At 59.8% G+C, this 27,766-nt stretch overlaps 1 protein-coding gene across 1 annotated transcript; it reads left to right on the forward strand.

Annotated features, from left to right (window-relative positions):
* Nucleotides 1-20,109: 20,109 nt before the first annotated feature.
* On the forward strand, nucleotides 20,110-23,067 carry NMUR1 (neuromedin U receptor 1). The gene is made up of 2 exons (XM_026071011.1): nucleotides 20,110-21,007; nucleotides 22,664-23,067. Exons 1-2 carry the CDS (start codon nucleotides 20,113-20,115, stop codon nucleotides 23,065-23,067), a joined length of 1,299 nt encoding a protein of 432 aa, XP_025926796.1. The 5' UTR covers nucleotides 20,110-20,112.
* The last annotated feature ends 4,699 nt before the right edge of the window (nucleotides 23,068-27,766 follow it).

Below are 27,766 nucleotides of genomic sequence, written 5' to 3' on the forward strand. Positions count from 1 at the left end.
CTGTGGCTGAAACCTCAGTTGCACAGGGTTAATAGCTCAAAATCTCTTGTTCGAACCCTGGGTCTGGGTTAGGCCATATCAGGTGTCAGACAATGACTTTCTTTCCTCTAGAGACGTTTGCAGGCCTGTGACTTCATTGCCGGTCCTTCCCAGTTAGCAGATTGCCTTGGTTAAGTCAGCACTAAATAAAACAGTGGGGTTGGGGGGGGAGAGTTCGTTTCCTCCTGCAGCCAGACCAGCAGCCTCCTGTCTGGCTCAGGAAGGGCATCCCCCAGCTGCTGGCAGGGTCTCCAGGTCTCCGATGCTGCACGCAAAGCTCTGGTCCTCTCCAGCAACTCGACCCTGTGGGGGGTTTCCTGAGGAGCAAGGGGTGTTGAACCAAGACCCGGCCCCGGTTCTGCCTTTCAAATCTGAGCCCCTCTCTAGTTCACAGCCTGGGTCAGAGGCATATGACAGGTCTCCAAACAGCTCATGGGAGAACAGCTCTGCCTTTGGTAGGAGAGGGCAGACCCTGCTCGCAGGGAGCTTACAATCAAGATGTAAGACAAGAGACAGCAGATGGACCCAGACAGACGGTGCGGCGTGAGGGTGTGTGGAGATGTTTGCTGTGATGGGATCTTGGCTCGCTGCTGGCTAAACAGCTGCTGAGCTTATTGGGGTTGTGGGGACGCTGTGGGGCTGGGGACCGGGAACTCTAGTGTCTCCCCAGTGTGCAGGGGGAGAGCAGGAAAGGGCTTGTCTGCTAAAAAAGCTGAGACGAGCGGTCTACCTGGAGCCGTGCATCATGGTCCAGGCTGGGGGACGGAGCAGGGGGCAGAGGGAGCTTGCTGGGACCCTAGCATAGCATGTGAGCTCTCGGCTAGGGCCAGTGGCTGTAACGTGTGCGCCTGTCCCAGCTCCTTGTTCACCCTTCCCTGGAGTTAGTTCGAAACAGAGACCTGTTATTTCAGAGTGGGAAACAGAAATCAGTCCCTCCCTGCTCCGTTTTGACCAGGGACTGGGTGATTTGTAGGAAGGCCGTAATCACAGACATTTGCTGCCTGCAGCTGCCTGGAGGCTGTGGTTACGCTCCCAGGCCCAGGCTGAGCTCTGCAGTAGCAGGGAGTGCGCAGGACAGGCTCGGGGTCAGCCTGGCCTCTTCTCCTCGCCCTGACCCCCAACTCCACCAACCATGGCCCACAGCAACACCCACTACCCTCGGTGCTTCTGCAGAAACCCAGGCATTCAGGCTTCTTCTGCTCCAGGAGGTTGAGCCTGCTTTTATAGATGGGAGGCTGAGGCACAAGGCGGACACACAGCCAGGGTCATGCAAGCAGCAAGTATCCAAAGACTCCAGGAGTCCAGGATGCCACGACTGCTGGGACCTAACAGCCTCTAACCCAGTCTTTGCCTCCAGCAGTGCTATCACTCCAGCACTGGTCACCATGGGACAGGCCAGAATGGTCAAAGCCCTCGTCTGCCAGTCCCGGAGCAACAAATCCTGGTCCCTGCCAAACACCCCCCCTTTGCCCTGCCAGGTGCTCAAGGATAAAGCAGCAGCTGGCCCACTGGCCCCTGCTCCCTTTCCTCTGCCTCCCCCTGCCCACTTGCTCCCGGCTCCTTCTCTTGTTCTCAGATTAGTCGGGTCTGTGGGTTTACCTGCGCAGCTGGGTGCCAGGGCGGCTTAGCGTGGGCACCACTGACCTCCCCTCAGCCAGCATGCTGGATTAACCAGGACTGTCCCGCTGTGTGGTGTGAGAGGAGACCAGCAGCCCGGGGGGCTCCCAGGGGATGCACACCCGGGAGCTGGTGTGCGGGGGGCAAGGAGGCCATCGACGTGAGCGAGCCAGAGGCAAGATGCCATTTCCTGCAGGGCATTTGAACCAGGGAGCAGGAGAAGAGGTCAGGGCATCTTTACAAGGCAGAAGGAATCAAGACCGCAGTTCGCAATCACATCATCTTTTTGCAGGATGCCAGGGAGGCCGAGAAGAGAAACGGGCTCAAGGAGGGCTTGGACAGGCCCCGTGGGGCCACGGGACACTGGGCTGGCCAGACCCTGCAGGGCTGTTGCAGTGTCCTTACAGGGCAAACCAGAGCATGCTGCTGCCTGACGCCAGCTGGGCCCCTGCAGCGATGCCCGTGCGTCATGGGGCTCCTTGTGCCAGGAGTCAGGAACGGGGCTGGTGTGGCAGGCTCGCCCGGGGAGGGACAGGCATCATCCGAGGTCCCTGGCAGGGAGGCTCTGGTGGCTTGTGGGGCTGAGAGGAGTCCCCAGGAGAGGTGCTGGGGCAGCGGCTGTCCTGCCCTCTCCCAGGGTCCTTGGGGGAACCGTGTCTTCTCCTGGGTCTGAACCACACAAGCATGTTCAAAGGCCTGGCCCACGCGTTTGCACCCGACTGGGGCTATCACTGCTGCGTCCCTGTCACTGAAGCCAAACCCACCTCTCCAGTGCCAGCCCAGGACCCCGAGGGCTGCTGCTGGTTTGGGGACCTGTCTGCCCTGCTGTGTGGCCATAGGAGATGGGAGGTTAGACCCATCTGAAGGGCTGCTCGGAGCCTGAGGACAAGCCTTGGATCCTGAAGAAGCTGGCCTAAGGCCCAGAGCCGCTGACGAGCAGAAGTGACTGTCCCTGGGCCCTGGCTGTGCAGGCTCAGGAGCTGAGTCCTGCCATGGCATCCGTGGCTGGTGACACTGCTCTGGGTCTGGTGCCATCGTGTGGACGCCTGACACTTCCACAGCTCCTTGTCACTGTCCCTGAGCTCCACAGCCTTCCCCGGCTGGAGGGACGGGGCTTTGCAGGCACTGCTTTCCCAAGCTGCCCTCATCGCCGAGGGCATTTATGCCCCCTCCCATCAGCTCAGTGTCCCCCAAACTCTGTCCCCCCGTCTGCTTTCTCCCCCTTAGCTACCAGTGCTGTGGCCTCCCTTCCCACACTACCACTGCCATTCTTGCACCTCCACCTGCGCCTGGCCATCCCCAAACAGGGACTGTATTGAGGGCTCACGATCCTGCTGATCTGGCTAGGATCTCCCCAAATCCAAGCTCAGTCCATAGGTAGCTGAGAAGGCCCAACCAGACATTGCACAAACTGCCCCATGCTCCATGGAGTCACCATGGGCCCCATGCCCTGGGAGAGTGACCCTTCCTAGATATGGCTTGGAGAAAGTGCTCCTAGAGAAGAATTCGGGGTGAAGAAGGAGGATGTAGCTGGCAAGTGCATCCTGAACTAGCAGTACTGCACCGGGTGGCATGTGGGTGCTGGGGACGGGATGGGGGCACTGGACAGGACATACAGGTGTTTTCCCCAAGTGAAATAAGGCACTGGGTGATGGCTGTGGGGCCCCCTCCACATGCCCCCTGTCTGTGGGGCTAGCAAAGCCCAACTGGACCCCTGATGAGACCCAAGATGACTCATCTGGCTGCTAATTATCAGAGAGAGAAAGGGCAGCTAAGGCCATTGAGACCAATGGTAGGCCTGAAGGGTCACCAGAGAGAGGTGATGGCCCTGCTGATGCAGTCTGTGCAAGGGAGTGGGAAAGGAGGACAGTAAATGACCACAGATGGCCAGACATGGAAGGATGTGATTGGGCTGCCAGGTCCCTGGAGTTGGCTCTGTCCTTCCCAGCCCTGTGAACGGCTCTTCCCTGGGTGCAGAATTTCTTCCCCAGTTTCACACTTTGTCTCCCCCAGTTCTTCGCTGCCACCAACACCCTCATACACCCATCTGTCTATGAGCTCAGGCTTGCTTCTCTCTGCTGCACTGGACCTCCCTTTCCTGAGGACATCACCGTGCCAGCGTCTCTCCAGGGTGCCACCATCACTGGCTGCGCCCATGCTCTGCTGTATGGGCACTGCTACCCCTGCCTCTCGCGAGCCCCTCCAGCCACCACGGGCACCCCTCTCCTGCCATGGGGGTACTCCAGGCCTTTTGGGGCAGCCCTGCTTCCGGTCTGCCCTTTGCACTGCACTGTACTCCTGCCCGCATCAGGCGGTATCTACTACATTGCCAACTCCAGCCTTGTCCTGGCTGGAAACAACATCTGCCCGGCTGGAGGAACAGAGCATGTATCTCATTTGTGGCAGGGCCCTTAACGAAGCAGGGATGTGGCAAGACAGTGACAGGCCCGACACCAGCACACTCGCCATCGGAGGGATGGCTGCCCGCAGCCAGGGAGGAGGTGGAATGGCAGGGGTGGGAGATGTTTGCGGGTCTGTCTCTGGGGAGAGCTTTGGGCTCTGCAGGGTGGTTTGTGGTCCTGTCCCGTGGCTCCATGGCCAGGCAAGGCGATCTGGGGCTCCGGATGGGAGCTGGGGATATGGGGCTGCCCCTGCCCAGAGCGGCTGGGAGCCTTGCATCGGGCAGGGGGCAGCAGGTGGCCCGTGGTGGCCAGTGGCTGTGGGACACGCTGGAGCTCCCACGTGTTTCCACCAGAGGGAGCCCAAAGGCCACGAATCTTGGCCACGGCGCGGCCAGGGCCGCCCATTGCAGTGGTGTCGGGGCGCCAGGCCGCGCTGCAGCCACGGGAAGCCAAATGGGGGGGGGGGGGACTAGCACCCTTCCATGCATCTCGCAAAGCCAAGCCATCAGGAACCCCCTTCCAGCTGCCGGGGAAGGAAACCTGCGTGTCTGCCCGCCGCGGGCTGGCCGGGGGGCTCGCGGCCCTGTCCTGCTCGTGAGCAGCCGTACCTCCGTCTGCGTGCTCTCCCGCAGTGCAGCTGTATTTGCTGTGACTTGAGGCTGGTCGCTTCCAGAAATAGCGACCACTGCAGCAAACAGGGATTCCTGGGGCCTCGGAGCAGACCCAGAGTTGCCTCTTTGATAACTGATTTTCCCCAAGTCCGGTCCACAGACTGGGACCAACCACACAGCGCCCCATCCAAGCCCAAGGCTGGAAAAGGAAGCTCTGAGTGCCTTAGAGTGGGTGCAATTAGGCTACATTAATGCAGACATAAAGACCCACCAGAAAGGGAGGGTCTGACCTGATGCTGCTGGTTCTCCTGGAAAGGCAGCTCGTGCCATCTCACCCAAAGGTCTTTCCTATTCATGCATCACAATTCCCAGCTTTTGGATAGCATTGGACATGTTTGTGGGGAAAAGGGAACAGGACGGAAATCTCCCGCCAGATGGGAATGGGAGGTGGGCAGAGGGAAAGTCAGAGAAGAAATATCACAGCCAAATACCACATGGTGCCAGAGGAAAATCTCTCACATTTGCACAATTTGCTTGTTTATTTAAAGACTGTCATTAGTGGCAGCCACGTGGGATGAGGTTTGCAACAGTCCTGAGTGAATCAGGTGCCTTATCTTGGAGCTGTGGCTAATCCACTGATGAGCTCTCGAAATCCCTGCTTGCCCACCCAAAACTGATGCTATTTTGGCAGCAGCTGGCGCAGCCTGAGGGCGTTAGGCCTCACACGGCAAGGGAGAGGAAGGAAAAGCTGTGTCCTGTGGCACAACAGGGACTGAGGCTGGACCGCATGTCCCCTGAGGGCAGCGTGGGCGTCCCGTTCCCTTGCCAGCACCCAGGACCTTTTTGGTGTGTTAGAAGCTTGAGCTGAACGTGGAGGGCTGCCACAGCACCCCCGAGCAGAAGAGAGGCCATGGGCCAAGGGCAAGCGTGGGAAAAACGGGGTCTGGGCCAAATTCAGGCAAGCCAGCACCGGGCTGCTGCTCAGTGCTGATGCCAGAGCAACCTGGCACAGCCAGAGGGAAGGGAAATCCCAGCCAACTCCAGGGTTTCATCCAGTCTTCCCAGTGCCCAGTGGAGTGGCTGGAAATGTCCAGTTCCTGGGGACTTGAGCACGGGAAGCAACTAGAGGCCAGGACACTTTTGGGAGACCACTGAGCTGGGCTGGAGGCCCCATCTGAGAGCTGCGGGGCCAGCAGGAGGGTGCTGCTCCTTCCAGATGAGAAGGAAGCTGTTTTAGGGTCTGACTTTGCCCTCCAGACCCTTCCCAACGGTGCTGAAAGCAGCTGTACGTGCCCCAAATCTTGCGGCAGGCCTCTCCTAAAGCCTGGTACCTGGTACTCAGGCCAGATTTCTCAGTCTACCTGTCTGGGAAGCACCTCAAGGAGGGAAGAGAGGAGAAAACAGGAATTTCCTTAGAACTGCAGCAGTGGACAGGGAAACTGAGGCATGGGAGAGTGGGCTGATGGGACCAGGAGAAACGTGTGTGCCAAATATGTCGATGCACAGACGTCTCCAACCCTCTCCTGCTGGCGCTGCTGGTGAGGGTGGCGTTAGGCTGGTGACTGGCAAGGAGAGGGTTAAGCCCAGCCCATCCTTTAGCCCAGGTGCTGCCCTGCCTGGCCCAGCTGTGGTGGGTCACAGGGGCTATAAAGGGGCTGAGGCCAGCTCTTTGCCTTTCCTTAACAGCCAGCAGACTCGTATTCTGCTCCAAGCCTTCCAGAAAAAATGAATCCCATTCCTTCAGCCTTTTAGAAACTGAAATGCTGTTCCTGTTGCTCTGGGCTCTTTCTAATCTGTCTGTGCTTTTCCTGAACCTGGCCCAGCTCCCCACTGAGGCCCCAGGAACCTGGAGTTGAGAAAAGCAATTTCCCTGCTGGGTCTCTACGACGGGGCTCCTGTTCATCCAGCTCCAAATGAGATTTGCTTTTCTCTTGCCGTTGACTCACTCAGCTCAGGTCCTCGTTCTTTCTGCCACGTTCCTGCTTTGCTGCCGCTCTCTTTGCTGCGTACACTGATGAAGGGAGCATGTTGTACCGGTGCGGACAGGATTTTGTCTGGGTTTCTCTGTGCCTGTCCTTCCAAATACGCCTGTCCCTGCTCAGGACTTGATCCAGCATCTACAGGCATGGGGACTAATCTGCCACGCTCATCGACAATGACACCACTGAGAGCTAGTGTGCTTGAGACATCTCTCCTGGTCTGCAAATGATGGTGGCACCCCAGGGAGCTGGTTTTCAATCAGCCGCGCCATCGCCTTGCAGTCTGTTCCCCGGTTTCTAAGCATGTCATGCTGGACAGCATTGAAGTTTTCCTGCAGTGAAGCTGTACCAGCCTGACAGCTTTCTCGTTGCTGATCAGCCGTCCTTTTGGAGAAGGAGACTTGATTGGTTTGATCTGATGTGCTTCTGAGAGATGGGGCTTGGAGGGGGGGTTTATCCTCAGCACTTGCAGGTGGGATGTTTAATTATTCATTCTAGCTTCTTTGGGAGTACAGAAATCAGGCTGAGAGTCTGTCATCTCCCAGATGCTTTCCATACCTCCACTTAAAGATGATTATTATCACCAATCTTCACTCCTCCCTGGGACTTACTCTATTCCCTGGAGGGATAGAGGCATCCCGAAGGCATCAGCTAATGACTGGGAGGTTGTCTGGCTTTTTCCTTCGGTGCTCCAGGGTGGGTTTCATCAGAGCCTGCCAACTTCCATGCACCCAATTCTTAACCTGTTAGGGTTCGAGCCCCTGCCCCTTGTTTAACCTAATTGCCTTACATATCACATTACAATCAAGCTGGTGTGGACTGGGTTGTTTGGGCTTCCTATGTCCCCATGCTTTGTGAGTCTTCAGCTGCCCACATGTTCTTGTTCCCTCTTTTTCCTTGAGTTTCTCAGGAAATTCCCCCAACTTTCTAACAGAAGGGACAGCAGCACAATGAGCTTTGGTGGGAGCAGTTGTGTCTCAAAAGCCTCCCGTCCCCGATGCGCCGGTCCCTGAGCCCCTTGCGCAGCCGGGAGTCTCGCAGGCAGGTTTTCCCAGGGGCTGGCAGTGGCCCAGCTCCTGGCTCCCATGTGCTTGCAGGAGCTTTCTGAAGCGCTGCCTGCTGTCCAGGAACAGATTGACGCTTTTACATCCCCCTTGTCGTGCCACCAAAGGAAAGCTTCCTTCTCCGTTTCTCTTTAACCCCTCCTCTGCCACTCTGAGTTAGCAGGCTTGCCAACACCCTTTGCCATGATTATTGTGTTTTATAGCGATGGTAGATTCTCTCCCTGTATTATAATACTGTGCAAATGCAGTCAAAAGGGGGACAGTGAGGGCTGCATGTGTGGAGGTGGGGGGGGGGCTGCGTTTTGGGCTGGGGAGGAGGAGCGGGGTGGTACCTCCGCTCAGCGCTGCCTGCTCCCGTGGGGGCTGAGGTGCTACCGACAGCCCTGGCAAATGCAGACTAGCCCCTGTGCAGCCCAGACTGGGGCATTTCTCCTATTTCTGCCACTTTTCACCCCTGTCATGATGGTTCTGATCCATCCTGGTGGTGAAATAGGAGTTTTCCTGGATGCTTTAGCCCTAGCCGGCCTCCTGCGTAGTCTTTTCTCCCTACACTGAGCAGCACTAGCTGATCCTCCCCAGATTTGCTGTTTGCTGCCCCGAGGGGTGAGTTGGGGGGTTATTGCACGAAGGGGCTGGCAGATCTCCCAGGGAGCTCTCCTCATACCCAGCTCTAATCTGCTGGCAGAAAAGCACTTTAAGTTTTGGAGCAGCTGGATGAGCTGTCCTCCCCGGTCGAGTCCTCCCTGCCGCCGCTCTCGATTACAGCAGCTCTGCTGGCAGCTGGCTCACAAATTGAGGTGCCGTTTGCTGCCTGGGCTCGGAGTTGAACTCTGCCAGCTCTCCCAATTTGCTAGACTTCTTCTTCTCAGTGGGCAGGAGTATTTCAGCCTGTTTGCCATTCAGACAGAGGTGTTACCGGTCTCCTGCTCACATTTTGATGGCACTGTGTTTTGTTTTTTCCTCCTCAGGCTCAGTCCATTTTCTTTCAGGCTAAAGTTGCCCTGTTGGCATCCCTGAGGCTTTATGGTGTGCTTTGAGTTTTGACTCTCTAGAGCTGAAATACAAAAACCTCCTGCTGGAAAAACAAAAATGCATCCATGCCTCCCCCCGCCTTTGTTTTTTCCCCAGTTACATTTACCTTTTGCATGCACAGTGAGCCTGGAAAAGTTCAGCCCTGAAGTTTTTCAATGTCTGAGAAGTGGGGCTTAGAATAAAAACCTGTCTGGCGACCTGGAGCTGAACGAGGTGCTTGTTGCTTCGAGAAGATGCAGGGAGAGCAGCCGGTCATGCGCCTGGGAGTCGGGCTCTCGCAGCCTCGTGAAAAGGGCTTCGACTGAGGTGTGCGAGAGGAGCGGGGCCGTGCTGTGGGGCGTTTTGAGTGATGGGGTGACTAAGGGTCAGACTTACCCCATGCCCTGCGAGAGGCTGCTTTGGATTTCACCTCTTTCAGCCCCAAGCAGCCTTCCTCTCTGCCCCCAGCCCTTTTTCCCTCCCAGGACACAAGGGAGGGCATCAGCAACCGGTGCGAACTGCTCCCAGCCTTGCCGGGCGCCCGCCGTCATGCCGCAAAGCGGCAGGCAGGAAGCGATAGGCAAAATTGCAATGCCAATAACGGGGGGATTCAGTCATCGTCTGGGGGAGATGCCGTGCAGAGCGAGGAGCTTGCTGCTTGTGGCAGACCCTGTCCCGCCGCGGCGCCAGACCCCGAGCACGTTAGGAGATGCTCGTCGGCGAACGCTTCGGGGCCGAGCGCGGGCCGCCAAGCAGAGCAGCGGACCCCTCGGTGCACCTTTTTCTAGCTTGAGTTTTTATTTGCTGCCACATTTGTGTTTCTTTGGGATGTTGTAGCTGGTTGTTTTTCTGGCTGGTGGGCTTGATTTCAGCTCGGAGCGTGAGTCATTACGTGGCGGATGGGACCCAATGAGAGCGGTGTGATTTCCTCGCCCTGTGCTCTTTGCAAATGAGCTTTTGCAGAGCCCTAGCAGTCATTTTTCCTTTCCCCCCCAAAAGCCTCTTCTCAATGCCGTTTAAAAGCTTCCAAATTGGGTGCCGAGAGGCAACGTGCAGGGAGAGATTGAATATTTACTGTGGGCCGCCCCAGGTAGGAGAGCTAGTAAATGACCTGGTAGGCACCTTCAATCAACTCATGAATGCGAAGTGGCTCTGAAGCAACGGCTGGGGAAAGGGCTGGCTCCACGCTGTCATTTATGGATCTATTTTTGATGAGTCATAAAGGAGGCGGTTTGGAAAGGAATAAATAGATCCCATAAAGTGAGTCCTTGACGTTTGGGAGGATGCCATGGACGCCATGCCGTAAAACGAGCTCCGGAGAAGCTCTAGCTGAGATGATCCCAGGCTCATCGCTGGCTGGGCAGGAAATTTCCAGCGGGTTAAAGACTTCCTCTGGCTTCCTGCCGAGCGAAGGCAGGGCGGGCTTTGCTGGGTTAACGGATCATCCTTGCCCGCCAGGCAGGAGTCCATGGAGCGCATCGCCGTCCCTGCCATGGCGCTACCTTTAAGTCAGAATGAGGGATTTCCATCATGGCTTGTTGGCCTCTCCTTGGAGTGGAGACCTGGGCCTCGTGGGGGGGTCTCTCTCTCTCTCTCTCTCTCTCTCTCTCCCGTTTCCCCCAGTAGCGATTTTCCTGCCGATGGAGGGATGCGAGTCGGCAGCTGCCTCCGCTCCCCCTTGCAGTGGCGCCTCTCCCCGGCCCGGTGGGGGTGCCCGGCCTCCGCGAGCTCCTGCCTCGAGCTTGGCACAAGGAGAAGGGGTCCAAAAGGCTGAATCCGAGGAGGGAGCTGAAGCAGATCAAAGAAATCGAAGGCTTGGCCGGGATGATCTCCATTCCTCTGCCTCAGACCGGGAAGGCAGCGAACCGACGTCGCGATAGAGCCAGGCTAAGCGCAGGCGCGAGCCCCGGGTGCAGCCGGGGAGGTTTGCCCCCCGAGCGCTCCCCAGCCCCGGGTCCCCGTGGGGGAGCTTTCCTAGCTCCTGGCAGGAGCTGTTTGTGCCTTGAATTTCCAAGGGCCGTCTCCGTCGCCGCTCGCGACGCCCGTGCCCGCCTGCCGAGCGATTTCCGGCAGCTGCCGCGCCGCCTCTGCCGACCCCGCACGTCGCGGCGGGGCAGCGCCGGACAGGAGCCGAAGGAGGCGGCGAGCCGAGACGGAGGCCGGGAAAACCGTGCGCTATTAGCACAGCGACAGACAGCTCTGCGGCTCGGCAGAAATAACCCGGCGCTTAGTTGATCCCTTGTGATTCAGCCCAGCCTCGGGGGGGGAAAAACACGGTCTCCGGCCCCGTGCGCGTGGCGGGCGCAGCGTGGGGCCGGGCCCCTCCGGCGGCGGCGAGCGGCTTCTCCCGGCCGCCAGCCCGGCCCTTCCCCGACGGGGTGGCACGGCCGAGAAAGTGCCCCCAGCCATTTCGGCTTGATGGAGACCTCCGAAAAACAGCAGCGCTCCTGCCAGGTGGAAAAGTGCTCTGCGTCTGTGCCGGCCCTGATTAGTGAGGCGGAGGTTGCCATGGAGCCCGGATACCTGCTCCGGGAGAGCCTGCCTTCCCCCGGCCCGGAGCAGAGCCGGGGTGGGGGACGCGCCGTGCAGCGCAGGCCGGCTTCGCTCTTCCCTGGCAGCCTGACTGGTTTCCTCTTGGTGAACGTCAAAATGATCTTTTTCTTTTCTTTTTTTCTCCTTTCAGCCCTATTTGGAAGAAAAAAGACATACCCCTTCCCGGTGATTTCTCAGATGAGCCTGGGGCTGAGCTGGGCTTTTTTTGCTCCAACGAGAGACCCCAGGCTGGGAAGGGGCTGCCGGGTGACTGCTGTGAGCAGTGACCCCGTCTGCACACCCGCACTTGGAGCATCCCGGGGTACCACCCCGGCTTCCCGCGCAGCATGAGGATGCGGTTACTTATCCCGGGAGAGCACAGACAGCGTGTCTGTGCCCATTAGCAATGGGGAAGCTCCTAGCTGCCTCCTTCACCGGCCATCTGAGCCCCGGAAAAGGTGCTGGCACATTATGCCGGGCTCAGGAAATCGTGCTTGGAGGTCTAGAAAAAGCTGCTGCTACCGTGAGAAGTCAAGACGTGTTGCCTGCTGGTAACCGCTGACGGCAGCTCTTTGGAGATACCCTGCGCCCTGCCATGTGCGCCCAGCGAGAGGGAAGCCCTGCAAAATACCCCTGTGTGGCAGCAGTGGCTGGCGGGGGGTTAGCAGGGCCTGGGGAAACTGTCCAAGGAGCCACATGAGCCTGGCTCTGCCTGTGGGGTTGCCCGTGGGCAGGGTCCAAACTCCTCTTGCAATAAGGCAAAAATTCCCCATGCAAACCGCATGGCTCCCCTTTGGCCCTGGTCTGCCGGGAGGGAAAGAGCAGAGTGGACTTGTCCAGCTGAGGTGTCTGGGCGGGGAGAAGCCCAGCGAGCCGAAGAGGCAGGGAAAGTCTTTTTGTCGAGGGCTTGATCTGAGCCTGCATGCGGAGAGGCTGGGGGGCTGCTGCCCGGGGACCACAGGGGCAGTGGGCAATGCTGCAAAGTCACCGGGAGAGCAGCACGGAGCTGCTGTTTCAGTATAACAGCTCCAGGCAAGCGCAGGAGCTGCCTCAGCGGCTTGTTAGCACCTAAAGGAAAGCAAAGCACAGGAGGGGAAACTGAGGCACGGGCTGTATTTTTCCCCTGAGGGCGCTGGCTCAGTCAGCCTAAGTCGTCTTGGCCACTAGCCACGGCTCTTTTCAGCCTTCTGGCTGTGGTCCAGCGATGCAGTAGAGCTGCTTTTAGGGCGCCAGGTCCAAACCTGTCTGGCCATATAAACGTCCCCCCCCGTTGCGGTTTGCTCAGAAGCTGCTGGGGGGTCGCTCCATGCGGGCAGCTTTACGGGGCTGGGGGAGGTTTTTCTCCCAGTGCTATTGCAAAAGCAGGAGCCAGCATAAACTGAGGGCTGCGCACCCTGGGCGACGGGGGAGATGGGCAAGTGTGCGCCCGCGTGCTGGCTGCGCCACGGAGGGACGCACCGTTAGGTCCTGCGGGGGGACAGCGGCTGCCCCCTGTCATCTGTCGGAGCTGATGACCCTGAAATTCAGCTCCGTCCCCGAGAGTCTCCAGTCCCACCTCTTCCCTCCAACCCTGCCACTCTGTCCCTTGAGGGAGCCGGACCACCAGGGTGATGGGGCTCAGGCACCCCAGCGCTCCCTTCTTTCCTTGCCTCTCCGGAGAGCGGCAAAGGGGGAATTTCAGGGCATTGCCCGGATCTGGCTCCACTGGGCAGCTGGCGACCAGTTCTGCGTGGGGCCTGGCTCCTCTGCTCTTTGCACCTGTCAATAACACTGGAGCAAATAAAATATTTTATGGGAGCCATTAAACAGCAGCTTTCCAGTGGCGGGAGTCATCACGCCTGGAAACGGACCCTCCCGTGCCTGATGTCCTGCTCCTACTGAATTAATAACTTGGGGAAAGAACAAAAAAACAAATGCTTTGGCGGTTCAAAAGTGGGTAAGGAAAGAGCCAGACAAGGATGCAGCGAGGCAGAGGCTGTGGCATTGGACGGCCCTGCCCTGTGCTGGGCTGGCTGGTGTCGGAGGCAGCCGGGCGTCCGCCCCATCTCAAGAAGGGGCACGAGCCACTGGGCGTGATCTGGCCAAACCAAGCTGCATCTCTCCAGCGAAGGCTTTGCCTGGGAGGGGTTGCTGCGGTGATCTCCTGTGAACGGGCTGCTGGTACTCTTGCTTCAGTGCGGATGGGGATGGGGACGTGCCCCAGGGTCTCTTGTCTGCTCAAGGTGGCTGCGTGGCACAGAGGACTGGAGCGGCTGGCCCTGCCTCGGTTTCCCTCTCTGGCACTGCGGCTTGCAGCCTTTCTGTGCTCAGGACCAGACGGTGTTAATTAAAACTGCGAAGCCTTGTGCAGGCGGGGGAGGAAGTGGGAAGGGGACAGCGGGTGCAGACGGTGCCATAAAAGGCTGCGCTGATCCGCCCTGCAATTACTCTGAGCGATGCACCCTCGAAAAGAGCCGAGAGTGGCTGCAGTTGGTTATTAGGGCTGCAGCTCTCAGGCTTCAAAGCCAATGTTTGTCCTTTGTTTTGGCATCTTAATTCTTCTGATGATGCTGCAGGCAGAGCTGGCCTCAGCAGGCACGTCAAGGGACGGGGGCATCTGGGATGAATAACCTCCCGTTGCCCTGCTCTGCGCGGGGCCGGCTCGCGGGGAGGGATGGGTGCACGAAAGGGCAGGGGGAGGAAGATGGGGGGAGATTCCCACCTTCCAGCGGGGATTGGGGCCGGGGCTGCCTAGGGAGCTTCATGCATTCGCTGGACTTGCTCGTGGGCTGCTGAAGTCAGATAGCCCAGAAATGCTCCAGCCGTGGAGGCACCCAGGCTGCATTGGCGACGGGTGACAGCCGCGGGAGCCGTGTGCGGCAAGGCGCAAGGTCTCGGTGCGCTGCCAGGCAGCCCTCCTCGCTGGCCAGACAGTGTTAATATAATAAAGTGCCTGATAAAGGAAATAGGCTGAAGGGTCATGCTCTGATGTGCAGTTAGCCCTCTTTATCCGACAGGGGAGCAGTAACGGAGCAGGGGTTGCCACCTCCTGATAGTTTGCTTTATCAGAAAATTGAAAACCAGAATGGACTGCTCAGAAGTGCTGTCATGACTGTGGAGGACTCAGGAGCATATCAAGAAACACAGACGTGGTGGGAGAAAAATGAAAAGCGATGTGCAGCCTCCGGGAGCCACTAATTCTTCCCAAGGGAGACATGATGACGTGTAAGGTGGGAGCAGGCATTTTGCCTCCAGTTACAGGGGCCTGTTGCAGCAGACTGAGGCAAAAGGAGAAGGAAAAGGGGACACAGAGGGAGCAGGGCCCCTGGCTCCGGTGGTTCTGGTGCCCTGGCAAAACCGGGGTTGGGAGCTGGACCCCGGATGAGCAGGCAGAGGGGTTTGTCAGCACCCAGCAGCCAGGATCTGGTGGCCTGGGGAGAGGGACGGACCCATGGTTCAGCCACAAGCCAACCGAGCTCTGTCTGCTTCTTGCACCTCGCAGACCGCACTTGCCCCGTGCCGTGTTTGCTGTGTTTGGCTAGGAAAGGAGGCTGCAAGGAACCAGATGTTTAAGAAAGTCGGCTCAGCTAGAGCTCAGCAGCATCTCCACTCAACTACTCAAACCCAAACAGCCTCTAAACACCCCTGTCCCAGCAGACGTCCCCTCACCCCCCCACGGGGGTGCAGGACAAATCAGCCGTGTTGTTCCCTGCAGGGACGAAGATGCAGGGGCAGAGATTCAGGTGGGTCCCGCAGGGCTGCCCTTCAGGGCCACCCTTTGCAGCCCTGGCATGCGACGAGTTTGCTGGGTTGCATCCTCTGGCAGACAAGCGCCCCACGTTGCTCCTGCCACTTGCCTCATTGGCACGAACGGGTGCCCGTTCCCGCAGCGAAGCTGGCGACCGCCCGGCAGGACAAGAGGACAAAGACGGGGAAGGGAAGCACCTGGGGGCCGCGCCACGAGCAGGCTGCATGCGTGTGTGTTCATCAGAGATGCCAGAAAACAGGGGAGGCAGACGAGGAGCAGACAGGAGACAGTACGCAGTGAAGGAGAATGAGAGGAGATTTCTAGGAATGCTTCATGCCCAGCCACAGTCTCTCAAGTGGGATTTCGCTGAAGCCTGCTGGGTGCCTCAGCAGCACAGCACACTCTGCCCCTGCGCCGGCACGGATCCTTCCCCTGCCTTGCTCAAAAATTCCCTGGGGGAAAAGCAGGCTTGGCACCCTTTGGAGGGAGGAGGATGGGGAGAGAAATCTCCTCCCAACCCTGTGCCCATCAGCTGCGGTTCCTTGCTGTACTACCCAGGTGCCGTAGCCTTCGATGTGCAGGTTCCCCAGCGCCATTTCCAGCCCCAGCACCTGCCGGGCCATTGCTGCCTGAGCTCCTGAGAGCATCGCCCGGCCGGTCTCATCGCCCAGCAGCTCTCTGCCGCGTGGGCAAGCTGCTGGCTGCCCGTAGCGACGCGTGAGCCAGGCGGCAGGGAGGCTCCTGCCCACGCTCCCAATGCCCCCGAGCATCCTGCCATGGACAGGGGACTAAAGCCACCGCACCTAGAAAAAAAAGCCTAGTGACACTGGTGCCCAGGTCCCCTCCTGACACAAGTGTCTGCGGAGGGCCCGTGCATGGGCATGGGGAGGGAAGAAGGGGACTTCTCCCTTCTGGAGCATGGCAGGGAGCCGTGAGCCGGCTGGGGCTGCACACGTTGCGCAGCCGGGGCAAATCCTGCTGGCTAAGTACGGCAATTTGGTGTGCGGGCCTTGGGTCCGGAGTGGATGCTTTCCCATTTGGGATGTTGCTCTCTGCCTGCTCAGATTTGGAAGTGATCACAACTGCTGAGAAAGCAACTCCGGCTGGGTGTCAGTGGCTGTGCTCAGACCAACCCTGGTCATCCTTGCTGTCGTTAAGGTGTCACCAAACGTGGAGGACCAGCAATGAGCCTGGCAAGTCCTGGACAGGGATTGGCACTGGATTCCCTTGTGCAGAGGGGGATCCCCTGGCACGGAGGTGTGGGACCTCCTGCATTCAAAACGCTCCCGCCTGGGCTCTGAGGGCCCCACGGATGCTGCGGTCCCTGTGGGGGGATCTTGCAGCTGGGAGATGCTCTCTGCGGGGTGGTGGAGGTCCTGTCTGGCCTCATATCGTTGGCTCTGAAACATAAAAATCACAACGTTTCAGTGCTGGGAAAACAGTGCGTTTCTGAGCACAGGGAGGAGGAGAGAGAAGGTCCCAGCGTCCTGTCCCTGCTGTCACAGCACCGGGCCACAACTCCCTGTGTTTGAGCCTGTCCCATCTCCGCTGGAGACGGAGGTTTCTTTACCTTTGTTACTCCTGCGGGAGCATGTGGCACCTCTCTCTGATGCTATTTCCAGCTTGTTTTTTTCCGTGTAATGTCTTGTTTACACCCGATTACTCTCCTTTTCTTTCAGCTTCAATATCTGCTCTCCTCTGCTGAGGGAGATGATTTCCCAGGAAAAGCCACTTCTCAGGGTGCTCTGGACACTTCTGAGAGTTTGCTCTGCTAATTCCGTGCTGTTTGCAGCCTCTTATCTGCTGCCAGAGGCACGGGCAGGACTGGCTTTGGGCCACCATGCCTGCTCCAAAATTTTCTTAGGCAAAATCATGACGCTCTGCCCCAACCTGGGCACGCTCCCATGTGGCCCTTAGAGGCTGGCACCAGTGTGCGGTGCCACCGACGACAGTGACAGCTCTACTGGCCACCGTGCAGCCTTCCTCCCCTGAGCATCGTCTCTGGGCTGGGACAGAGCTGGGCACCGATCCGCTTCTTCCCAGCACTCCGGGCCTCGGGCCAGGGAGGCCATGGACCATTTTTCCCTCTGCTGCCAGCCCACCTGGAGGGTCATGGCCTGGAGAGGCCAGCCCAGGGACTTTGGAGACTGTCAAGCTCTTTGTCTTAAACCAGGGAGGCAAAAAGCCTCCGGGGCTTTGGGGGATCGATTCCCATGGTGTGTGCACCGCTTTCTTGGGATGGTACAAGCGCACAGTCCCCACCTGCCACCCCCATCCCCTGCTTGGCCGTCCCCTGCTGCTGCCCCTCGGCTTTATTACCGTAGGCAGCAGTGAAAGGGGGTCCCGCATCCCCTTCAGACGTGCAGGGGCATGTGGCTAACACCAGGTGGTTCCCGTGCGGCGGCTCCTGCACGGTGCCAGGCTGTGCCAGGAGGCCCCGGGGCTGCGATGTTTGCGCCCAGCCGCGCGCTGCCAGCCGTCACCCCCGGACCAAGCCAGGTCTCAGCGTCCATCAAGCCACAACCGCGGCTGCACCCGCCTGGACCCGCTCGGCTCTGCCCTCCAAGCTGCTGCCAGTCACCAATGTCCCCACTTAACTGCTGCAGAAGCCCAGGCAAATATTTACTCCTCGTAGAAAGGACTCTGTTTGCTTTCTTGGCGGCAGGGCTGCATCGGGGCAGAGCTCGGAAGGGCTGGGCGCCTTCGCAGGAGGGGTGCGAGGCGTCGCTGTGCCTCTCGCGCCATCCTCGCTGCCAGCGGGGCTGGCGTCGCTGCTCCCGCAAGGCTCAGAGCCTCCCAGGAAAGAGGGGACCCTCGCCGGCCAGGTTCGGCCCCTCGCCGCAGTGCTCAGCTTGGCATCCTGCTATGGGTAAGTTGGCTCAGTGCCTCAGTTCCCCCACGGGGCTGTGCGGGCTGGAGGAGATGGGTGAGCAGTGATGCTGCGTGCCCTGGCTTTGGCAGGGTGTTTTGGGGTGCAGGGCCTTCGGGGCACTGTGCTGGAGACCCCTGGATCCAGGCTGCTCCTCGTACCCCAGCTGTACATGCCGGCCACACCAGGGCAGCGAGGTGCGCTGGGGCTGAACCCGGCTGCGAGCTGGCAGCACCAGCACAGGAGCCAAATGACCATGCCCAGATCCATCATCCATAAAGGAGTCAGGTCTCCCTGCCCCTTCTCCAAGATCCTTGTCCCATTCCCCCCAAGGTCTGCTTGAGTTCAGCCGCTGGACGCTCTCCCAGCTCCATCCTGCCCAACTCCACCAAACACCTCGTGCACGGCGAGGACGGTGCTGGGACCAGCCCAACCGAGAAGTGTTGCTGGGGTGGCACAGCCTGTCGTGGTCACGTCACCCGGGCCAGGTGCCCCCAGCCCTCTCGGTCCTGCCAGCCCCTTGCAGCACTGCTGCGGCAGATGAACGGGACACAAGGATGGACGCGTGGAGCTGTGGGGTGTACGGGTGTGCACGGGTCTGAATTTGGAGCCGAGGTGCTGCGGGCTCGCAGTGCCCTCTTGCGTCGCAGGGAACGGCAGCGCAACACCCAGCCTCCTCCCCCCGGACCCCGACCCCCCCTTCCCAGCCCAGGCACAGCCTGCTCACGAATGTCTTTTCCCTTCAGTGCATCCCTGCCTCCTTCCCTCTCACACACGTGCCGCCATGGAGCCGCGGTCCCGGCTGCCTCCCCTTCACCGTCTCCTCCCAAACTCCTAGAGGGAGGCTGGGGAAGGCTGGAGGACCCGGACCCTTGCAGAGCAAGGTGAGTCGCTGCCTTGCAACCAACCCTCAGCCCTTAGTCCTTCTTCTAAGGAGAAAAAAGACCGGGAGACCCAAGTGCGGCGCGGCAGGAGCAGCGGCGCTCACTGTGTTGGCTGCCGGGACGCGGGGAGGAGGGATGGAGCCGGGGGGCCGGGGGAGTGCAGTGCGGGACGCGCCGGGGCTGGTGTCGGCAGAGGTGGGTGAGCATCACAGCGAAGTGACCACACATGGGATCCAGGCTCGGAGACACGAGCGGGAGCCCACCTGCTTCTCCAGCTTGGAGTTGGGCTGAAACTGGTAAAACACGTTTTGGGCGAGAGGAGCTGCAGCTGGAGCGGCTGTCAGGACGGCGGCGGGGCTGATCGATGGCTTATTCACCGCGGAGGCCACGTAAATGGCAAATCACCGCGTTGCGAAGGCTGCTGATTGGGATAGAGGCGGCCACGCTGCCCTCCCCTGGGACTTTCTTAGAGTCAATGGAGTTTATTACTTTAACGTATTTCCTCTCTCTCTCCCTTTCTGAGGAGCATCTTTTCTGCAGCGCTGCCTTCCAAGTGAGGAGCCAGCCTCCGGCAGAGGTAGGATCTCAGCACCACCTTTTCCTTGCCCATTTCTCCAAGGGTGGGAGAAGAAGCCCCCAAGAGCCCCCTTGCTCACCTGTGAGTAGCTCCTCTCTCGGAGGATGAAAGGGAGAAGGTGGATAGGGGCAGGTGGTTTTTGAGCTGAGCTCCAAGCGGAGAGCAGAGGCAGGATTTTATCAGCCTGCCTGTTAAGGTAGCAGAGCCTCCCTCCTCTCCCTCGCTGCCTCCCCATCCCGACCCCATCCTGCGCAGGAGAGCACTGGGGTGGTGGGACCTCACCCTTCATCCGGAGCTTCCCAACAAGATGTAAGATGTCCTTCCCAGGGAGGAAGCTCAATTTTCCCCACTGCTGTTTTACGGTCGCCCCGTTGGCCCCTCCACACGGCCGGCAGAGTGGGAGCAGGGCTCAATCGTGCTACGTGGCTTGGGGCTGGCTTTGGGTTGTGTCCTGCCTTGCTTCGGGGCGGGGGGGAGGACACCCCACTGATGTCTCCCTGTCGGCAGGATGAGAGAGCAGAGGTGGGTCGAGGAGCTGCCAGGGCTGTTTGCAGGTGCAAGACAGGGCTGAGGAGCTCGGGAGGTGGGAGGGAAACTTTGGGCAGCCTTTGAGGGGCTCTCCCAAAAGAAAGGCTTTGGCTGGGGCAGGATGGGGGGCTCCTTCCCACGAGCCCCCTGCCCCGAGGGTGGCCGAGCAGCATCCTGCACCCCACCGTTAAAGGGGAGAGGGGCAGAGGGCTTGGATGCAGCAGAGGAGCCGGGAGAGCCCCCCCCTCACACTGCCCCATCTCTCTGCAGCCATGAATCCCTACGGCAACTGCTCCGGCCCCGAGTTCCCCCTGCCCCAGCGAGACTTTGCTGCAGAGCCCGTCAGCCCAGATCTCTGCAACAGGACTCACCCGGGGGCCTTGTTCGACCCCAAGGATGCCAACCTGACAGAGGAGCAGTTGCGGGATAAGTACCTGGGGCCTCGGCGGTCCAGCTTCTTCGTCCCCGTCTGTGCCGTCTACCTGCTGATCTTCGTGGTGGGGGCCGTGGGCAACACGCTCACCTGCGTCGTCATCCTCCGGCACAGGTTCATGAGGACGCCCACCAACTACTACCTGTTCAGCCTGGCTGTCTCCGACCTGCTCGTTCTCCTGCTGGGGATGCCGCTGGAGCTGTACGACATGTGGAGCAACTACCCTTTCCTCCTGGGCGCCAGCGGCTGCTATTTCAAGACGCTGCTCTTTGAGGCCGTCTGCTTCGCCTCCATCCTCAATGTCACTGCCCTGAGTGTGGAGCGCTACATCGCCGTGGTTCATCCGCTCAAGGCCAAGTATGTAGTGACCAGAAACCATGCCAAGAGGGTCATCATCACCATCTGGGTCATGTCGGTCATCTGCTCTATCCCCAACACCAGCCTCCATGGGCTGCAGCCTCTCTACGTGCCGGGCCGGGGACGTGTGCCAGATTCGGAGATCTGCACCTTGGTGAAGCCACGCTTGGTTTACAACCTCATCATCCAGATCACCACCATTCTCTTCTTCTTCCTGCCCATGGGGACCATCAGCATCCTGTACCTGCTCATCGGCCTGCAGCTCAAGAAAGAAAAGATGCTCCAGGCCTTGGGAGACAAGTCGGGGGGCGGCTGCAACTACCACAACAACCAGGGGCAGAAGAAAGTCAAGAGGAGGCAGGTCACGAAGATGCTGTGTGAGTCCCAGGCTGGGGATGGGGAGAGCTAGTGGGTGTCTCCCAAGGCTGCTTTGGGAGGGTGATGAGGGGAAACTGAGGCACGGCCAGTCTGGAGCTGCTGAGGATGGACCAACTGGGAGGAAGGGTGCGTGGCTGGTTTGCAGGGTGTAGGAGTAAAGGCAGATCTGGTGGCTCCAGTCCAGTGATGGGGCTTGCTCGTGACAGCTCCCCCCGGCTGTGAGATCTCTCCTCCTCCAGGAACGTGCTGGATGAGAGCCTGGGAGCAAAGGGAAAGGCGCAGGGCTGGTGGGAGGGAGCCTGCCCCCCTCTCCCTGGCCTGGGCCTTGCATGCAGACCCACAGTTGGCCCCAGATCCCTGGCGCATGCTGGCGGGGTGTGTGAGGTACCTTTCCCAGCAAGGGGGCCAATTCCTACCCAGATCTGCTGCTGCTGTGACCATCCCTGGGCAATGACGCAATGACCCAAGGCTAGGCAGGAGCATCCCTCCGTCCCACCTCCCTGCACCCTTCCTCGCTCTCTCCCGCCACGGTCTCTGGCAGCCTCTGGCCCCTTTCCCAGCAGCGGGAGCTGGCCGCCCTTGGGTATCCATTTTTCCTCGGCATGTTGACCTCCACATGCTCCCGGTCCCCGTGACGGCACAGTGGTGGCGGGTTGCCCAGACCAGGCCTTCGGTGGGGCCAGGGCTGCTTCTCAGCTACGTCTCAGACAGGCGTTAACCTCCCTCTGGCCTCCCTTGGTACCAGGGCTGAGAGGGGGGTGAAGGGAGACCTGCCCCCCATGGAGACACAGAGCGGGATGGGTATGATGGAGACCCCAGGACTGCCTGCACATGAGCCCGCATCCCTGTGCATCAGCAGAGCTGGGTTAGAAAAGAAACTGGAGCCCAAGGAGAGGGCTCAGATAGCTCTTGCTACCTGGACGGGGCCAGCAGCGATCCCTCAGGGCCATTCCCAGGCTGGGCTGATGGTTACCTGGTCAGCCATGAGTGGTTTCAGGGCTGGGGCTGGTGCCTGTGCCCATACGGGGCATCCCTCCCCATGCCAAGCAGCCCCAGGGCTGTGCACTCATGGCCTCCCCGCTGCCAGTGCCAGCCCCAGCTGTTGGCCAAGGAGGAGCGGAGGCACGTGGTGGAGCAATGCCTGGAGAGCCCTGGAGGGAGACGGAGGGAAGGAGAGCTCCTGACCAGACTTTGCAGCCCCTCTGCTGCCCCCGGACCCTGGCAGCAAGTCAACAAACTGGAGGAGGCATCAGCTGGGGGGCCCTTCCTGGCTCTCCCATGCCTTTTGGGTGTCCTCTTCTATGGCCGAGGCTGAAACGGGGCATTACGGCAGCTGGGACATCTTCTCTCTGAGAGGTGGCCAGGGCTAGTGCCTTTGGGCTAACATGGGTCTCTCTAACACGGGTCCTGGCTGCACCCCAGAAACAGCTGTATTTCCCTCTCCAGCATCCCCTTGTCCATCCGTACCTTCCCCTCAAATCCCTTTGGCAACAAGCCAAGGTCCAGGCAAACTGCTCCCTGCCTGAGAGAGACGTGGCTGAATCTCACAACTCCATGGTCAGCCCCTGAGGAGGGTGTGGGACCAGTGTTTGGGGCTGTGGGGCCAGTGCTGGGGGAGAGCAGCCCCATAATCCTGGTCCCTTGGCTCCCCGCAGTTGTGCTGGTGGTGGTGTTCGGGATCTGCTGGGCGCCCTTCCACACCGATCGCCTCGTCTGGAGCTTCATCTCCACCTGGACCAGCCACATGCTCTACATGTTCCAGTACGTCCACATCATCTCAGGCGTCTTCTTCTACCTGAGCTCGGCAGCCAACCCCATCCTCTACAACCTGATGTCCACCCGCTTCCGGGAGATGTTCAAGGAGGTGATGTGCCACCCCGGCCGCCGCGCACCAGGCTCCCGGAAATACTCGCACAGCGTCACCCGCGTCACCACCCGCAGCACCGAGTGCGAGCACGTGCCCGGCACCAATGGCCTGCCCCTCTCCGACCCTGAGGAGTATGAGATGGAGGAGGTGGAGGGAGGTCAGGCCGGTGCACGCAAGACATCCCTCTGCTGAAGCGCAGGAGGACGTAGAGGGACCAGGACCAGCTTTCCCCACCACCAACATCCGTTCCCCCTTGGCATCACTGTGGCCAGGCAGAGCCCTGAGGGACGGGGACAAGCAGGAGTGATGGAAAGCGCCTGTCTCTCCGTGCTGTCCCACTGGGATTTGAACGCTGTCAGGCTGGTCTCCTCATCATGGCAGCGCTGGCCATCCCTCGCTGCGCTGCACCCTGGTTACGTTGCACCCTCTGCTCTGGGCACCGGCCAAGGGTGGGAAGCTCTCATGGCACAGGGATGGCTGCCTTCCTCATCAGGGATTTGCTAGCAATGCCCCCAGACTGCCCCAGCACCCCCTGTCCTGGCCAAATGAGCCTTGTGGGCGCAGGTGGCAGGGGTGTCCTGCGCCCCGGACTGTTTTGGGACGTCACTCTGGATGGGTACCCGGAGAGGCGCTTGCACCCAGGTCAAGGCCTCCTGTGTTGGGAGAGGTTCACACCTGATGGAGCAGGAAAAAAAGAGGCTTTCGGGTACCTTTTTCCCTTGATACTTTTCCAGGGCCCTTGCACTGATGTGCCCTGATTTTCTTGCCCCTCCTGTTGGTCCTGCTACGTGCGGGGAGCCAGGTCTCGGCTTTAAGGAAAAGGCCAGGTTCTGCCTCTTGGTGTCCAGCTGCAGGGTTGGTTTATGGCTCATTTCTCCCAGCTTTTCTCCAGTGTCTCCATTCCCCCGAGTGCAGGAGAAGGAAAACGGCCGTTCTCTCCTAAGCATGGGACTCCAGGAGCTGGAGCCCATGCGAAAAAATAACCCGAAGCAGGAGGACTGGCAGAGCTGAACTCTGCCCTGTGGCTCCTCATGGATGCGATGGCCCTGAATGGGAGCATCAGGCTGTCTCCAGGGTGGAGGAATATCTCTGTCCCTTCCCCTGGTGCCCCATGAACGCCCCTGGTGTCCCTCTCTGGCGAACACTCGGCAGCTGATGCAGAGTCTGTCCTGCCGTGCCGTGGCTCTGCAAGATCACTTGTACCCCCGACAAACGCGGGAGCCTTGGCTGGTGCTGGGGAGGTGGTGGGATGCCTTTTGCCACCAGCGCAGGCTGACACTGCGTGACGCTGGCTCCTTGCTGTTCCTTGGCTCAGCACGGCCCGCTGTGCCCCTGCCGTAGGGGAAGCGGGGAGCCCCCCTCCATCTCTGGTGTGCACGAGCTCATCATCACTCAAGAATTAAACATCAAAGCCGTTCCCGGGATTTGTGCTCTGATTGTGTGCCCCGGGACTCAGCTCTCCTCCCAGCGTGGCATTGAACCTCGGCGATCTTCCCAGGGGTGTCGGGGCAGGCCACGGGAGGGGGTGAGGGGCACCCATGGGTGTCCCTTTGCCTCTCCCCCTGCCACGTCTCCCCACAAGTCGGCATCGGCCCCGCGCATGGGGTTTGCTGCCTTCCCAGGTGGCCGTAGCCAGCAGAGCTCATGGCATTCCCTGCTCCCGCGCCGCGCGGAGGGCACTGAGCAGGATGCACCGGGGCTTTCCACCTGCAGCGCTGCATGGGCAGAGCGGGGCCTCGGGCCGGTGCGGAGGGCAGGGTGGCACGTGTCCGCACCCCGGGCAGCGCCTCCAGAGCACCGCGATCAATCTGTCCCCAGACACGCTGCTCGGGAAATGTCACGAAAATGCCATGGAGCGCGGGCTGGCTGGTGGCGCTCCCCCAAGCTGGCAGAGCCGATGGATTTGCTGTCTGAGATCAAGGCCGCTGATTTCCCGGTGCGCACCAGGCCCTCCCACAGGACGGACTGCTCAGGCTCCGAAATGCCACCCAAGGGGCTGTCAGAGCTGTTCGAGCTGTCGTCTCGCACGACTTTTCCAGTCCCAGCTGTCCTCTGGCCAGCTTGGAGAGGCTTCAAGTGGCAGTGCCTCTTGGCAGCTTGCATGTGTCAACAGGGCTCTCCTGGGGTCTTGAGCAGAAAAAGCCGAGAAAAAGCCAAGCGCAAAGTGTCGGTGAAAGCCCTGCTGCCTGCTGATGCTCCACTCTCAGCCCTCCTAAGTGCCGCCAGCTCCCCCCTTGAACACCCCTTCCTCCCGGTGGGAACTGCAACACACACCTCTGGAGCAGGGTCTGCTGTGGGCAAAGCCCCATCCTTCGGTATCCTTGGCCTTTGTGGGGGCCAGGTGGGAGCTGCTGCAGAGCCCCGCTCTGTGCTGCTGAGCGAGGACGCGTGTGGGGCTGCAGTAACTCGGCCCCTTTGCATTTCAGGGCCTTCCCGGCTGCCCGCTGCTTGCAGCCTCGCTCCGGAGGATGTGAACGTGGCAGAGAGCATCGCTACCAGTCTGGTTTCTTCTCTCTTCATCTCCCATTGCTCACTGTCTTGGCGAGGGGACGGTGCCCTGGCAGCAACGCGGGGCCAGACTTTCCCACTCCCTGCATCCTCATCGCTCGCTGCCAGGGGCTGCCGAGGGTGAAGATGACTGATGCCTCCTTGATCGCTATTATTGCCCCATTTCACCTCGCACAGACACCACCCCGGCTGGAAACCTCGAGGGAATGGCTTTTTAATAGGCAGTCAATAGCATTTTATTATGTGGTAACAGTTGCCTGTGTAGAACCTCATGGGCTCTAACGCAGTGAATCAGGAGGTAACGTCTTCTGCTCATGGGCGGCAGGGATGTGCGAACACAAGGCCGTGGCCGCTGCAGGGTGCTGGGTCTCCTCTCCTGTGAGCTCCGAAATCCCCCAGCTCCCTGTCCAGCCCTTGGCCCTGGCTTGCTGGGCACAGGCTGCATGTGTGTAAGGGGGTCCCAGGTGTCCCCGAGCTCTTCAACGGCTTGCAAAGCTTCAAGGAGGTGGGATCTAGCAGACTTGTCTCCTGTGGGAACCAGGCAGGAGTAGGCTTGGAAAAGGGGGGAGGCACCTATTTATTAATCCAGTTCCTGGGAAATGAAAATGAGTAATCTCTAGTCTGGGAAGCACCCAGAGCAGGTCATTTCTCTATGCTCTGTCCCTACAGGAGAGCAGGTCATAGAGGCAATGAGTTTGCAAAGGACTCAGGACAGTGACTCCCCGAGCAGCACAGAGTGTGCAAACACCAACAGCAAGGTGCAGGCCACCTCCCACGTTTCCCTGCCACGCTTTCTCCCCCTACTCAAGCATCCTTTGGACACAGCTCTCAGCACTGCAGAGTATTTTGCAGTTAGCTGTCTCCCTTTCTCCTGAGATATTCCTAAGATAGCCGTTGTGGGAGCTTTTATTTTTCACTCTCCTTAGGCTGTTGCAGCTCTGACAAGTCTCCCAGGGTAGGCGACATCCCGGCTCCGCGTTCCTCCAGCAAATGCGGAATTATTCAGCCCCAGAGGACATTTGCAGCCTCGGCTGCGCTGTCTGAGGGACAGCAGAAATCACAGAGCTGCCCATCAGCCAGTCTTGGGGCACCAGGGAGCCGCCAGGCCCCTGCCAGCGTGCCGACAGCATCGCCTGCACTGTCTGCACCAGGATCCCGCGGACTTGCACAGCGGGCGTCCGTCCGTCTGGCTGCCGAAGCGCGAGGGCCTCCGGGGAGGGACAGGCTTCGAGGGAAAGAAAACAAACCTAGGAGCCCTGCAGATCGCAGAGAAGAGCCGACAAAAGGCTCTTGGGCAGGTCCTGAGCTAAACCAGCTGTCCCAGGCCCTGAGATGCCTCCTGGGCTACCTGCCGGGAGCCCGGTTATTTACGGACCTCCCATCGAGAGGGAAAAAATGCAGCGGTACTGTTTATGAGCTCTCCAGTGCCAGAGGGACAGGTGGCACTTTATGGACCAATAAACCAAACTGCTGTTTTTTCAGAGGCCGTGGCAAGGACAGGAGCAGGATGGGGGGCTGGAGAGAGTGTAGAGACCAGGTAGTTTTGCACTTCCCAGACGCTGTCCCTGCCTGTGTGGAGGTTTAGGAGCAAACACTGCTGTTTCTCATCTCGGGGAGATGCCAAGGTGGCAGGCGAGGGGAGTCTGGTACGAAAGTGGTTTGGGATGAGGAGGACGAGAGGTCCCAGGGAAGGCAGCGACCCACCTGGGATGGGGCTGAAGCATCCCACGTGGAGGACACCTGCGCGGGTGGAAACACCGTGTCTCCCTGCAGCAGACCCAATGCCCCAGAGCGGAGCCAGCCGGGCAGCAAGGGCTGGCGGGAGCCGAGACCCTCTTCAGCTCCCCGAGCTTGCAGAGGGACTTCAGGGGCCTGTGAGGGCTCTGATAGCACGGGAGAGGAAATCCATGGACTCGGGTTGCGTCCCCAGCTCCCCACCTCTCCTTGGCTACTCCAAGTTCACCTCTCTGATATGCCGGAGGCGATCGCCGGTGAGGCCACGGGATCGTGGTGCATTGGGTGGCGATGCCAGGGGTTGCCTTCCCACGACCCCCAGGACGCCATACCAGGTGCAACTGGACTGCAGATAGCCCCAAAAAGCTGCTTCAGGCACAAGGGGCCTCCATGCTCCAAGGAAGAGGCCTCCCCATCCCCTGCTCCCTTGGGGCTCAGGCCTCCGGCCATGTGCCCCCACCACCTTCCCGGTCACCTACGAGGGTCTTGGCCAAGTGCTTATCCTTGCCAGGAAAAGAAGTGGCTTTTATTTTCATGCATCTGCCTCATTTTCCAGCAGTAGGTTTAGAAAAACACATAAAAGTCAGAGCTTTGGGGATCTCGGCTGCCCCCTCGCCTGCAGCCTTTCCCTGCCCTGGCTTCCTGGCGG

This window comes from Apteryx rowi, unplaced genomic scaffold, assembly GCF_003343035.1.
Source record: "Apteryx rowi isolate R43461 unplaced genomic scaffold, aptRow1 scaffold_32, whole genome shotgun sequence".
Classification (NCBI taxonomy): domain Eukaryota; kingdom Metazoa; phylum Chordata; class Aves; order Apterygiformes; family Apterygidae; genus Apteryx; species Apteryx rowi.

Bases quoted from the DNA above. Each gene is read 5' to 3' on its own strand.
- NMUR1 (XM_026071011.1), top strand. From the start codon at position 20,113: ATGAATCCCTACGGCAACTGCTCCGGCCCCGAGTTCCCCCTGCCCCAG. The intron at 21,008-22,663 runs GTGAGTCCCAGG...GGCTCCCCGCAG, and splicing joins GCAGGTCACGAAGATGCTGT to TTGTGCTGGTGGTGGTGTTC.